This window comes from Stenella coeruleoalba (genome assembly GCF_951394435.1).
Source record: "Stenella coeruleoalba genome assembly, chromosome: 1".
Lineage (NCBI taxonomy): Eukaryota > Metazoa > Chordata > Mammalia > Artiodactyla > Delphinidae > Stenella > Stenella coeruleoalba.
The window spans coordinates 146,818,268-146,833,227 of record NC_137169.1 but is presented as its reverse complement, the minus strand read 5'-3'; the positions used below and the strand labels follow the sequence as shown (position 1 = coordinate 146,833,227).

Below are 14,960 nucleotides of genomic sequence, written 5' to 3'. Positions count from 1 at the left end.
TTGAGTAGAGACTTCCCAGAGGAAGATGTATGAATGACCAATAAGCACATGAAAAAGCACTCAACATCAGTAGTCATCAAGGAAGTGCAAATTAAAATCATAATGAAAGTAATGGAGTAAAGCATGGAGTAAAGCATGATGGTTTTTAATAAAATTAAACTTATGTCTGTCCTGTGATCCAGCAGTTCTGCTCCAAGATATTTAAGTAAGAGAAATGAAAATTGCTGTTCACAGAAGGATATATACAAGAATGTTTATGGCATCTTTGTTTTAATTTTATAGTCAGAACCTGGAATCAACCCAACAACAGGCGAATGGATAAACATAACATGATATTTTCTTATATTGGGATATAAATTGACAATAAAAAGGAGCTAACTACTGACATATAGATTAACTTCAGATAGTATGATGAGCAAAAGAAGCTGAAAACTAATGAATGCATATTGTATGGTTCCGTTTATATGAAGTTGTAGAATAGGCAAAATTAATTTATGGTAGAAAAATATCATCAGAAAAGAGGTTGCTCCTGAAGAAAGGATTGCCTAGGAAGGGGGAACTTTCTGGGATAATAAGAATATTCCGTGACTTTAAAGATGGATGATTTCATTTGTCAAAACTTACAGGATTATACACTTACATTTTCATTTTACTGTATGTAAATTTTACCTAGAAAAGAAAAGTATATAAACAAACAAAATTCCACATTCCTTTCTGGGAAGAAATTTTTTAGTAAAGAAGGAGTAGTAGACTTTTCCTCAATAACAACAACAAAGGAATTTTTTAAGTAACTATATTTAAGATTTTGCAGTAGGCACAAAGAAGACAGGTAAAAAGTGACGACAAGTGATTCTTAGTTACAGAGTTAAGAACACAAGTGTTTTGACAAACACCAAAATGATGGAAAATTTGAATAGTGGAAAAGTCTTGGGGAAACGTCTGGACATGATACTTTAACCACATTGTACAGGAAGTTGTTCATCAGGTGTCCATTGCTGTGAATAGTTCTAGAACTCTGTGTAGTCAGAGAAGTCAGGGTATAAAAAGAGATTTTAAAATCATTGGTTTGTTAAGAAATTGTAAAATTCAGAACTGTCTTAAAAGTAATGTAGTTTATCTAAGTAGTTTATCTAAGTCAAAGGGTTATGGGAAAGGAGGTCATTAAGGACAATATGGAAGATGTGATTTGGAAGATATGGAAGATGTGATTTATAGAAGTAAATGTAGAGTTAAGATTTGACAGCTGCTGGTTAACCCAAATTCTGAATCCTGGCCCAAAGCTGAGGCTCTGACCAATAATATTTAAAGTTGTCCCTTGATGTTTGTTTATAATGAAAGTACTTTCTAAACTTGGATTTTTGGATGCCATTAGGTATGTTCACCAGATTCCCAGCAAACTTTCTGTTGTGCTTGAAAAATTGTCTTTTTTTGCATTGCGTATTTGACCTTATAAACGGTCAAAGAAGTAGAGTGACCATATAATTTATCACCCAAGTAAGCATCTTCTGAAAGTAGAATAGGAGGTGCTGTTAATAACTGAAGTAGGATAACAGGTGTAAATGGACATTGTCCCGAGATAATCAGCTAATAGGATTTATGGATTAATAGGATTTACCCCACCTAAAGGATGTTTTTGAATTTTTTTCTTATTATAAAATATTCTCAGAGCCTTAGGATAATGCTGATAACCACAACAGCATTTTTTTCTTACTTTCCTGAACTTGGCATTCTGACCGAAAACCTGCTTTTCATCCCTTAGTGACCATGTATACTAACTTAGGTTGCTGCTTTTGTTTTTTTAGCTTTGCATTGTCAGCACCAGTAATCTGGAAATGGCTGTTAAGGAGAGGGCTGCCTTAGAGACAAAAGTTTAAGTATTTTTAAGTCTTTGAGCCAGTTAAGTAAAACTGGATAGAATGTAGCCATCACTTGAACAGATAGATACTCCTGTAATAATAGGGGAGCCTGACTTCAAATATTGATCTGTGGTAGAGGGACATAAATGACATCCATATAAAAATATGGAAATATCTTCTTTTCTTGATTTATAAAGGCAATGCATTCTCAAAAAAAGAAGAAGAAAAAAACACAGAAGTGTAGAAAGTGAGTTTCCCCTAAAGTTTTATAAATCTCCCTCTAAAGTTTGATGTATGTAAGTATACAGTATATGCCAGAACATAAGATGTTCCTCCCTCCAAATTATATTTGAGTTCTTATACTTTTCGTATTATAAGTATTCTCTCAGTTTATTTTGCATAACCAAGCCTGCTTGGTGAAGACTCACTGATTTCTGATTTCATTTTGTTGCAGTTGGAGAAAGCACTTTGTATGATTTTACTTCTTTTAAAGTTGTTGAGACTTGTTTTATGACCTAACATTTGGTCTGTCTTAGAGAATGCCCCATGTATGTTTCAGAAGACTGTATTTTGCTGTTGGGTTGAGCATTGTGTATATGTTAGTTAGGTCAAATTGGTTGATAGTGTTGTACATGTCTTCCATATTCTTATTGATTTTCTGTTTTATTGTTGTATCAATTACTGAAAGATTAATATTAAAATCTCTAACTATAATTGTTGAACTCTTTACTATTTCATCAGATTTTGCTTCAGGTATTTTGGTGCTCTGTTAAGGTGCATATATATTTATATTTGTCATATTTTCCTGATACATTGACCCTGTTATCATTGTGAAATGTCCCTCTTTGTTTCCAGTAGTATCCCTTATTTTAAATTTTCATTAATATAGCCATTCCAGTACTCTGTTGTTACTGTGGTAAATCTTTTTCCATCCTTTACTTTCAACCTATTTGAATCTATGAATCTAAAGTGTGTCTCAGACACATGTAGAAATATATAAACAGCTTATAGATGAGTCTTGTTCTATTGAAGTCAGTCTGCAAACCTCTGCCTTTTTAAAAATTTAAGAAATTTTTATCTAACTGTATTTTTTATTGAGGTATAATTGACATTAACATCGTATTAGTTTCAGCTGTATAACGTAATGATTCAATATTTGTATATGTTGTGAAATGATCACCACAGTAAGTCTAGTTAATATCCATTACCACACATAGTTACCAAAATGTTACAACTTTTAAGATCTACTTTTTTAGCAACTTTCAGATACAGGATTTAGTATTATTAACTATAGTCACCATGTTGTACATTACCTCCCCATGACTTTTTTTGTTTGTTTATTGTACATTTACAATTAAAAAAATTTTTTTATTGAAATATAGTTGATTTACAATGTGTTAGTTTCAGGTGTACAGCAGAGTGATTCAGTTATATGTGTATACGTGTGTGTGTGTGCGTGTGTGTGTGTATATACATATACTTCTCCATTATAGGTTATTACAAGATATTGAGTGTAGTTCTCTATGCTGTACAGTAGGTCCTTATTGGTTATGTATTTTATATAGACTTACTTATTTTATAACTAGAAGTTTGTACCTTTTGACCCCTTTCACCCTCTGCTTTTTGATCAGTGGTTAGTCTATTCACATTTTATGTAATAATTGATATGCTTGCATTTATGCCTGTCGTTGTGCTATTTGTTTACAATATGTCTCATATCCGTTATTTTCCTTTACCTCCTTTCCTGCATTCTTTTGTGTTAAACAAATACTGTTTAGGATACAATTAGTATACAAATTTTACTTATTATAGTTATATAGTTAGTATTTGTATATTAGTATACAAATGTAGTATACAATTTTAATTTCTCTGTTACTTTTATGTATTTTTTGAGGGTTTTGTGTGTATGTGTGTGTTAGTTGCTCTGGGAAGTACAATATGCAGTTTTAACATATCATAATCTAATTAAGATTAATACTGAATTAATTCTGATAAAATATAGCAGAATTACTCCAATATAGCTCCATTTTCTCCTACTTCCTTTTTACTGTCATCAAACGTGTTACATTACTATCTATGATAAACCTGAGAATATAGTATTATAATTATTGCTTTAAATAATCTTTTTAAAAATGAAATGAAGAGAATAGAAAAAAATGTGTGTGTGTGTGTGTATTTTGTACACACCGTTTTTTATATGCACCCACATATTTACCATTTCTGGTGTTTTTCTTTTCTTGCTGTGGATTTTAGTTACTGTCTGGTATTATTTCCTTTTATCACAAAGAATGTGTTTTAGTATTTCTTCCTAACGTGTCTAGTAGCAACAGATCCTCTCTGTTTTTATCTGAGAATGTTTCCATTTCTCCTGCATTTGTGAAAAATAGTTTCACAGGATATAGAATTCTTGCTTGATGTTTTTTTCTTGTTAGCACACTGAATATGTCACTCTGTTGCCTTCTGACCTTCATTGTTTCTGGTGAGGTGTACCTGTTAATTGTGTTGCTCTTCTCCTACATGTGATGAGTGATTTTTCTCTGGAAGCTTTTCTCTTGAATATTCTCTCTTTATCCTTGGATTTTGGAAATTTCACTATGATGTGTCTAGGTTTGATACTCTTTATATTTATCCTATTTGGGGTTTATTGAGTTTCATGGGTTAGTAGCTTAATTTTTTAAATCAAATATGCGAGATTTTTAGCCATAATTTCTTCCAATTTCCTCTTCACCTTCTCTCTCTCCTTCCTTTGGGTCTCTCATTACAAATATGTTGGTGCACTTGACATCTTCCTACAGCTCTCTGAGGCTCCCTTCATTTTTCTTTAATCTTTTGTTCTCTGTGTTCTTTGGATTGGATAATTTCTGTTGATCTCTCTCTCTTTTTTTTTTTTTTTTTGCGGTATGCGGGTCTCTCACTGTTGTGGCCTCTCCCGTTGTGGAGCACAGGCTCAGCGGCCAGGGCTCACGGGCCCACCCAGCCGCTCTGCGGCATGTGGGATCTTCCCGGACCGGGGCACGAACCCGCGTCCCCTGCATTGGCAGGCGGACTCTCAACCACTGCGCCACCAGGGAAGCCCTGATCTCTCTTTAATAGATCAGAATCCAGACTTGCTACAATATATTATCTAAAATATTCCCTGATTCTTTTCTTCAAATCTTCTCTTTAACTCTAAAGTTTCTATTTGGTTCTTTTGTATAGTTTCTTGAAATTCCCTGTTGAGTCATTGTCTTTAATTCTCTGAACATATTTATAAAATCTACTTTTGAAGACTTTGCTAATGTATCATCTGTGTCAGTTTCTACTTACTGTACTTTTATCCTGAGTAAGAATCATGCTTTTTTATTTCATTACATACCTAGTAATTTTTGGTTGAAAACTAGATATTTTAGATAATATATTGTAGCAACTCTGTAATTTTTTTGAGAATTGTTTTTACTTTAGTAACTTCCTATGCAACCACTGATGTCTCTGCTCAGTTTTTTTTACTCTTTTATTTATTTTTAAGCTTGCTTCCTAGGGAATGCTCCTGTGTCTGCATAACTTAGTGGCCAACCAGTGACTTAGGCAGAGATTGTACTCAAACATCTTAATCCAGAAAGGCCTCAGACCGATCTCTGTGTGGACTTGGGAAACACATACAAAGTTGCTGTCCGTTTTCAGATCATCCTTAGCTTTTACTTTTTACCAGACTTTCTTAGGTCTTTCCCACCCAATCACATAGTTTTCCACTTAGGCAAGAATTTATGGAGAGTTTATTTCAGTCTTTTTATGGCTCTCTAGTTTCCAGGATCTCCCTGTTAAATTCCTAGCTATTCTGCCAGTCACCTAAGACAGGACTACCTCTTAGGCTTGCAGAGTTGTGGGGTTTTCTTATTCTTTCCTGATCGAGTTTGCCACTCTTAACTAGCACAGTCACAGGTTTTTACCCACTGGTCCACATCCTGTCTGCCCCTCTGGCAACAAACAACACTGTTTCCATGACCAACCATACACTAGAAAAACTCTTTTTACCAGCCAAGCTATTGGTGGTGGTAGAGTGTGAATAGCCTCTTGCAGAAAGGCCACTGAGTTCACTTGTCCTTAACTGAAGCTCTAGCAGTTTTTCAACAGTAATCATTTCTTAATTGTTTTCTGCATTTGGCCCATTTCTAGTACCCTGAAATGGTTGTCTTTGACAATCTTGTACAGGTTTATACAAGTCTTTTGCAGAGAAGAATCACCAACCTCTTCACACTGCCATAACTGGAGGTCCTTTTCTATATTTACGTTTGTTTATTCAACTTTATTACTCGTATCTTCTGTATACCTGTTTACTTTTCCTTTAATTGGTCTGTCAAAGACTGAGAATGATATTTTTTTTAACTTTTTATTTTTTATTGGAGTATAGCTGATTAACGATTGTTGTGACAGTTTCAGGTGCACAGCAAAGCAACTCAGCCATACATGTATGCTGTATACATGTATCCATTCTCCCTCAGACTCCCCTCCCATCCAGGCTGCCACATAACATTGAGCAGAGTTCCCTGTGCTATACAGTGGGTCCTTGTTGCTTATCCATTTTAAATACAGCCATGTGTACATGTCAATCCCAAACTCCCTAACTATCCCTTCCCTCCACCCTTCCCCCCTGGTAAACATAAGAGAATGATATTTTAGTCTTCTACAATTGAGTTTTTATCAGTTGATCCTTTTAAACAGTTTTGCATTGAATATTTGTATTTTATTTAAATGATATCATTGGGACTTTCCTGGCGGTCCAGTGGTTAAGACTCCACATTTCCAATGCAGGGGCACAGGTTCGATCCCTGGTTGGGGAACTAAGATCCCACATGGCACACACTATGGCCAAAAAAAATTAAAAAATAAATACTATTTTTGTGTGTATAAAATGTGTCACTTTGCCTAGTTTAAAGCCTTAAATGCTACTGCTCTTATATTTTTCACTCATGCTGGATGTTTGCTTGGATTTTCCTTATGTTACTTCAGACTGGATTTAAATAGTGACACAAGAATTCATCTGTGTGAGGGATCCCCAAGACCACCCCCAGGTTTGGTTTGGTGATTCACTAGAAAGACTCAGAGTACTTGGCAAATAGTTGTACTCACGGCCATGGCTTATCTCAGAAAAGGATATAAAGCAAAATAAGCAAAGGGAAAAGTACATGGAGCCAAAGTCCAGAGGAAAACAGGTGCAAGCTTCCAAGAGTCCCTTCCCTGTGGTGTCACACAAGACTTGCATAATTCCTTCAGCAGCAAGTTGTAGCAGCACTTGTGAAATGTTGTCTACCAGGGAAACTCATTAGAAACTCAATGCCCAAGGTTTTTACAGGGGGCCGGTTACGTAGGCACCTTCTGCCCAACACATACAAGAATTGGAAAGCAGGTAACCACATTGTTTGCACAGCCTAGGCACAGTAAACCACTCTTTCTTTCTTAGTATGCGAACAATGGGAACACTCCCAAAATTCAAGTACCCAGAAGTCAACATTATAGGCAACCCTTTCTAAGGTTAGCAGTCTGAAACCTAGTAAATCTTTTCTGCATAGCACCCTTGTCTTTCTTTTCTTTTTTTTTTTCAGTTGAACTACTAGTGTTTCATTCATGAGTATAATGACCAAATTTGTTGACTTTTTTTTTTTTTTGGCAATTCGAGGTTTAAAGCAATGATATGATGTTAAAGTATTTTCCCCTTAGTTTAGTAGATATATGATTTCATTCATATGTCAAATTAGGGATCACCATTTATAGTTTTGTTTTCTGTTTCAAAAAATTTTTTTGTTGTTCCTTTAAGCCTAAAATAAAGTACATGCTTTTTTTGAAACTTTAATAGACAACAGTACTATACTTTCTCCACTTTGAATTACATGCTTGGAGCAGTTTTGTATGTAACAGTTTTTTGTATCTCCTAAATATCATAATGCCTTTTTGTTTCTTTTTTCAGCACGATTACGTGGTGTTCATGATGGTCTGTTCACTGGACAGATAGATGCTGTGGATACTCTTAATGCTACTTATAGAGTAACTTTTGATAGGGCAGGGCTTGGAACTCATACTATCCCTGACTATGAAGTTCTTGTAAGTATTGTTTCATAATACATGTGTTTTATGCCTATTAAATATGTGTTGTAGAGTTTTCTTAGGGGTTGTATTTATGATAGAATCAGAATTTCACGTCACAGAGGAAGAGATCTTTAGGGGTTTCCAGCCCTGCTTACTAGACTCCTGGAGCAGAACTAAAGTCTTCCACATTTTCCAGAAGCTAGCATCTGTCTACCTAATTTAGTGTGACACAACTGATCACTCTTGACTAATCTTAGGGAATAAGCTACACAACACTTTCATTTCAGCTGTTGGTATAGTCCTCTTGCAAAATGACTTTAAAAGTATGTTAACATCTTGCACTTCAAAAAAAAAAAAATATATATATATATATATATATATATATTTTTTTTTTTTTTTTTTTGCGGTACACGGGCCTCTCACTGTTGTGGCCTCTCCCGCCGCGGAGCACAGGCTCCAGACATGCAGGCTCAGCGGCCATGGCTCACGGGCCCAGCCGCTCCGCAGCATGTGGGATCCTCCCGGACCGGGGCACGAACCCGTGTCCCCTGCATCGGCAGGCAGACTCTCAACCACTGCGCCACCAGGGAAGCCCCTAAAACATATATTTTTATATGTTCCTGTTTTATCCTCAGAGTATGCAGGGTGGTTGTTAATTACCCCCACTTTTTGCATGATGAAATTGAGACATAAGTATGTTAGGTAATTTATTCAAGGCTTTCAAGCTGGATTCTTGCCCTATTGAGACTGGAATCCACATCGTTTGAACTTCTGATATAGTCCATTAAACTACTGGACCATTATTTCATGATCATGCTTGATTTAGCAATGTCATGGAAATTATATACCTTTCTAATAAGTTAAAATATAAAGGATAAATATAACTCTAATAGTTTTTTTAATGAGTAATGAACTTTTTATAACAAAACTGTTTGCCTCTAAGCATTATGGAAATTAAATTGTTCACATTTAGCCTCCCCTTTTTCCATTTCTTTGTTATAAACTTGATTTTTAAGGGTTGTGAACTTACAATTAAAAATCAAAATTACTTTATCTCCTTAGTGCAAAAATAGAAGAATCTTTTTTTTCTGATCTATACTTTTTAAAAAACTGTGACTCTCTGCTTATTGTAAGGGTTTCCTTATCAAATGTACTTTTAGAGAGGAGTAGGAGAGAAAGGAAATTTGGACTAAATGTAGAGCAAGGTATACCAGTTTAGTTTTTTTCATTAAAGGAGGAAATCTTTAAACCTCCCATTTCAAAAAAGAAAAATTACTTTTCTGTTTCATTAATGTAATTTCCTTTATGAGATCACCCAAACATTTCTTCCTGGCCAGATAAGAATTGCCTTTAATTACAGTGGGTAATATTCAGATAGTCTTTAACACAGAGACAACCAAGGGTGGCCATAGATCACTTTCCTTTCTTTCAATAGATCACTTTCTTCTGTTTTATGAATTCAACCTCTTAGTAACAGAGTAGTATCCATACTCTGACTTAAGTTCTAGCCCTTTGATCTTTGTAGGTTAATATATTTTATGATAAAATAGAACTGTTATAAAGCTAAAATGATTGGTAAAGTTCTTCAAGTTTTGGGGACTATTTTCTTTTCCCAAAGAGTAATGAGCCTCATGAGACGATGCCTATTGCTGCCTTTGGACAAAAACAGCGACCTTCTCGATTTTTTATGACTCCACCACGGTTACATTATACTCCTCCTCTCCAGTCACCAATTACGGTAAGTAATATTTTTTAGATGTCACCAGTAGTTTAAATGATTATTATGAATGTAAACTATGTTCTTATGAAATACACATCTATTACAATAACTTCAGGAGGTGCCCACATTATTTTGAGATATCAGATATTAAATAAAAAGTTAATAAAGTAAATAGTTGCTTCAACTCTGGAAATATTTTCCTTTTTGTAGAATTTTTAATAGAGTAGTAATTATAATAGAATTTGTTCTTTATTTAAGAATAAGATACTTCCTTCCTACTGTATAGCACAGAGAACTATATTCAATATCCTGTGATAAACCGTAATGGAAAAGAATATGAAAAAAAAGTATATATATGCATAACTGAATCACTTTGCTGTACAGCAGAAATTAGCACAACATTGTAAATCAACTATACTTCAATAAAATAAATTTTTTAAAAAAAAGGATACTCTGGGACCTCCCTGGTGGCACAGTGGTTAAGAATCCACCTGCCAATGCAGGGGACGCAGGTTCATTCCCTGGTCCGGGAAGATCCCACACGCCACGGAGCACCTAAGCCCGTGCATCACAACTACTGAGCCTGCGCTCTAGAGCTGGCAAGCCACAACTACTGAGCGCACGTGCCACAACTACTGAAGCCCGTGCACCTAGGGCCTGTGCTCCGCAGCAAGAGAAGCCACCACAATGAGAAGCCTGCACACCACAACGAAGAGCAACCCCCGCTCGCCGCAACTAGAGAAGGCCTGCACGCAGCAACGAAGACCCAACACAGCCAAAAATAAATTAATTAATTAATTAGTTAAAAAATAGATACTTCCTTTTGAAAAGTCAATGGTTAAATAATTCCCTTTTATTCCCACAGGATAATGACCCCTTATTAGGACAGTCACCTTGGAGAAGTAAAATTTCTGGCTCTGACACAGAAACGTTAGGTGGTTTTCCAGTAGAGTTCCTTATCCAAGTGGTAAGAATTGCTCTGAATATTTTGTTTATTTGTTAAAAAAAACTCAATGACTTTTGTGTTATTAAAGTTGAAAATTTTTCTAGGACCAAATATTTTTATACTTTTAAAAATCATTGTGTTAGTTTTAAGAACTCTGTTATTTTTCCAACAAGCTTGAAAATAAGTTATAATAGCAAAAAAAGACTTACAGATCTATTTTTGTTGGGCTTTTCTTGGGTTTGGTTCTTATTATTTTTCTGTGTTAAGGACTCTAACCTTCTAGTATATGCTCTGTGAAACTGAATGGTTAACTGTTCATAAATTGTATAAGTATAAAGGTTTTTATTTAGTAATCTCAGTGCATCCTGCCATTACCAGTCACCTCAGCAATTGTGATGTGTTGGCCAGCTCTCTGGTTAGGAGGAACTTTCTTTCTTTTCTGAGACTAGGAATAGCTTTTTATTTGCTAAGTACTTATTGATTAGGCACAAAGAAATCTAAGGCTAAATCGAAACAAGTATAGAATTATTATATAGAACAATTTTCTTGAATAGCCTGACTCTTAAGAATATAATGTGCTGTTGTTTTGAAAATTAGATTAAATAAATTATTTAGTTTGGTTTTTTATCAGTAATTTAATGTTTTATTTTCTTTTTATTTTCTTTTATTTAGTTTGAATCATAGTCTAATAATGTTTGATTTGTTTCTTTTCTTTTTGTTTGAAAAGAAAAACTACTTGGCTTGGGATAGAGTCTTTATAAATAAAAACGTTTATAGCGTAATCCATTAAAATCTTCACAGTGTTACCTTTTACAATTAATGTTATTTTGAGGAAAAGTCTTGTCATTTGTGTGTATGTGTATAGCATTTTTTATTCCTTACTTGTATGTTGTTAATTATCCTTGGAATACAGAATTACACCTTTTAACTTCCAAAGGTAGATAAGATACTTTTATATGAAAAGTTAAAAATATGAAAAGAGCCAAGGCTTATCATTTTCACACATAGGACACTTCTGTTGTAAAGAAATTCTTTCTTTTAAATAGTGGAAGTATAAACAGAACTAATATGTCATATATGGGCAAGTGTGTGTAGGGGGAGATGGGGGGAAGAACCAGGGGGTCAGGGAGTGGGAGAGAGGGGCTGGGGGAAGAGAGAGAGAGAGAGAGAGAGAGAGAGAGAGAGAGAGAGAGAGAGAGAGATCCATCGATACACCAGCAGAGGGAGTCAGAGGCTAAATACTAGTACGCTACTTCTAAAGTATTGATGTTTTTATTGATGCTTAGATGTTTGATTGCAGTGCTTAATTTTAACTTCAAAATCTATGTGTAAAAGCCTAGTTAAAACACTGCTTTCATTTTTTAAGCTATCTAGCTGATAAAAATAAAAGTCCTTTTATGTACTTGTCTTTTGTAATATGTAAAGTTTTATGAAACTCAGATTTGCTCTTGTTAATCTGTGAGATACGTTTTTGTCATTTTCTATTACTGTTTTCGTCTTTTTCTATTACTGTTTTCTTTCTTATAACAAAATAAACATCATCATTTTTTTGCAAGTTTTATAATTCATAGTTTACAATGAATTTTCTTAGTGAGGAAACATTTTCTTTCCTGGGGTTAGGGATTTTGAGGAATCTAAAAGACTGATCCACTTCTTAGAGAGGACTCAGTTTTGAAAAGAATGAAAAGGAAACAGCGTGATTTTCTATCAAAAACAAGCAAGAAGGGACTTCCCTGGTGGCGCAGTGGTTAAGAGTCCGCCTGCCAATGCAGGGGACACGGGTTCGAGCCGTGATCCGGGAATATCCCACATGCCGCGGAGCAGCTAAGCCCTTGTGCCACAACTACTGAGCCTGTGGTCTAGAGCCCGTGAGCCACAACTACTGAGCCCGTGAGCCACAATTACTGAAGCCTGAGCACCTAGAGCCTGAGCTCCACAACAAAGAGAAGCTACCACAATGAGAAGCCCACACACTGCAACAATGAGTAGCCCGCTCACCACAACTAGAGAAAGCCTGCGCACAGCAACGAAGACCCAAGGCAGCCAAAAATTAATTAATTAATTAATTTTTAAAAAAAGAAGAAACACAGAACTGAAAATGGGAGAGAGACTGTTGCCTTCATCCCATCTTTTATTGCTTCTAACTCTGAAGAATCATACAAATTTCCATAAAACCCCAGCAACTAGAGACAGGGCACCAGTCCAGAGCTCTGGAGATACTAATGAGGGTCTGTGTGAATAAGTATGTAACATATCTCACCAGGCTCTCCCTCTGCCTATATCAACTTAGGTCAAGTTTTTAGATTTTTTTTAATTATCAAAAGTTTAATGCATATAAAATCAGACAGGGGACTTCCCTGGTGGCACAGTGGTTAAGAATCCACCTGTCAATGCAGGGTTCACGGGCTCAAGCCCTGGTCCAGGAAGATCCCACATGCCACAGAGCAGCTAAGCCTGTGCACCACAACTACTGAGCCTGTGCTCTAGAGCCCGTGAGCCACATCTGCTGAGCCCACGTGCCACAACTACTGAAGCCCGTGCACCTAGAGCCCGTGCTCCACAACTAGAGAAGCCACCGCAATGAGAAGCCTGTGCACCGCAACGAAGAGCAACCCTCACTCGCCACAGCTAGAGAAATCCCGTGTGTAACAACAAAGACCCAACACAGAAATAAATATAATTAATTAATTAATTAATTAGAAAAGAAAAAAGCAGACAGTTGTATAATGCATCTCTAGGTACCCATTATCTAGCTATAACAGTTATCAACAACTCCTGGCCAGTTCAGTTTCAGCTATACTCTCACCCACATTCTCTGTTTTGAGAAATCAGACGTCATATCATTTATCTGTAAATATTTCGTTATATACCTTTAAGTGGTAAGGGCCCTTTTTTTTTAAGAGACATAACTATATTATCATTATTACATCTAAAAAGTTAACAAAAAAGTCTTAATATCGTCACATATCCAGTCAGCATTCCAGTTGTCTCTTAAATGTTGACTGTACTTTTTCCCCATTAACTTATTTGTTGAAGAAACTAGATTATTTGTCCATAGAGTCTCCCACAGTCTGGATTTTGCTGACTGAATCCTTGTGATAACATCCAACATATTCTTTTGTCTTTTATATTTCATGTAAATTGCTCATTGAATATAAAGGTTTGATTTGATTTGGGTTTTTTATTTGATTGGTGTACTTGTTTTTATGTGACTACTTTTATGTGTGGTTTTGTGTTCTAATAGGATACCCATATTAGTTTATCTCTTTTTTTATATAATGTTGGCTGGTACTAATTATCACTGCGTAGGTCAATTCATTCATTAGGATTGCAAAATGGTGCTATTCTTGTTCTTTGTTTAGTAGCTGAAATAGTTCTATAAGGAAAAACTTCCCATAATCTATTATTTGGTTACCTAATGGCATATAGTTTGTACAGTATAGGCAGGATAAATGCTTGACTCTTTGTCTTTGTTTTCCAGTTTATGAGTATGGTCACTAGTATTCTCCAACAATGGTTAATTTTGTTTAAGTATCAGTCTGAACTCATGGATTTTAATGTATTTGTACTTCAGTTAACTGTAATTATTATTATGATTGGTCCACACCTTGTTCCATATTGGACCAGTGAAAGCTTATTCAGATTGACTCCTTAATCGTTTTGACATATCCTGGTTACAGTGGATTTTAAAATATCTTCTTCTCAGCCAGTCTGACTTATAAAATAGTGTCTGTGCTATATTTATATTGAAACACTAAAATCTGCTAAAATATCTTGGTGAAAACTTAGAAATTTGACATCTACATGATATACTTAAGTGCCTGTGTTTATTCCAAAACATCTCTTCTTCATTGTCTGTAGACCAGATTATCAAAAATTCTCATGATTAAAAAGGAACATATCAAGAAATTAAGGGAAATGAACACAGAAGCAGAAAAACTGGTAAGGATATTTTTTTTTCTTTGTTTGTTTGTCTCATTTTAAAATGGTGGGCAGCTTCTATATCTAAAGATTTTAAAATATTTAGTGGAAGAAAACCTTGAGATAAATGTTATTTTAAAATCCTGATTTGCTCTCGCTATCTCTTGTTATACTGAACATACGCTAAGTAAATTAGCAATGCAATACAGTTCATTACCCCAGACCTCCTTATGCCATTGAATAGGATTAATGGATATATATTAGGTTCTTTGACAGTTTGCGTGAGTGTAGAATTCCTAGCATTGGTGCCTCTGACTAAGGAAGTCATATTAGCAGAGGTTATTAAAAGTGATTCAGAATAAATAAATCAGGAAATACATAGGCTGGTATCTTCAGGTTATCTTGATGAAGCTTATATCCTATTTTATTAATCTAATGAGTACAAAAATATGAATCA

The 14,960-nt window shown here is 35.1% G+C and overlaps 1 protein-coding gene across 1 annotated transcript in view; it reads left to right on the top strand.

The window, feature by feature from the left end:
* LIN9 (lin-9 DREAM MuvB core complex component) overlaps positions 1-14,960 on the top strand; it is a gene marked incomplete at its 5' end in the record, with an annotated part of 110,433 nt that overhangs the window by 58,491 nt on the left and 36,982 nt on the right. The window contains 4 exons of the mRNA XM_079942702.1: positions 7,798-7,931; positions 9,535-9,654; positions 10,502-10,603; positions 14,444-14,524. Coding sequence (XP_079798828.1) covers positions 7,798-7,931; positions 9,535-9,654; positions 10,502-10,603; positions 14,444-14,524 — 437 coding nt within the window. The remainder of the gene's footprint in view (positions 1-7,797; positions 7,932-9,534; positions 9,655-10,501; positions 10,604-14,443; positions 14,525-14,960) is intronic.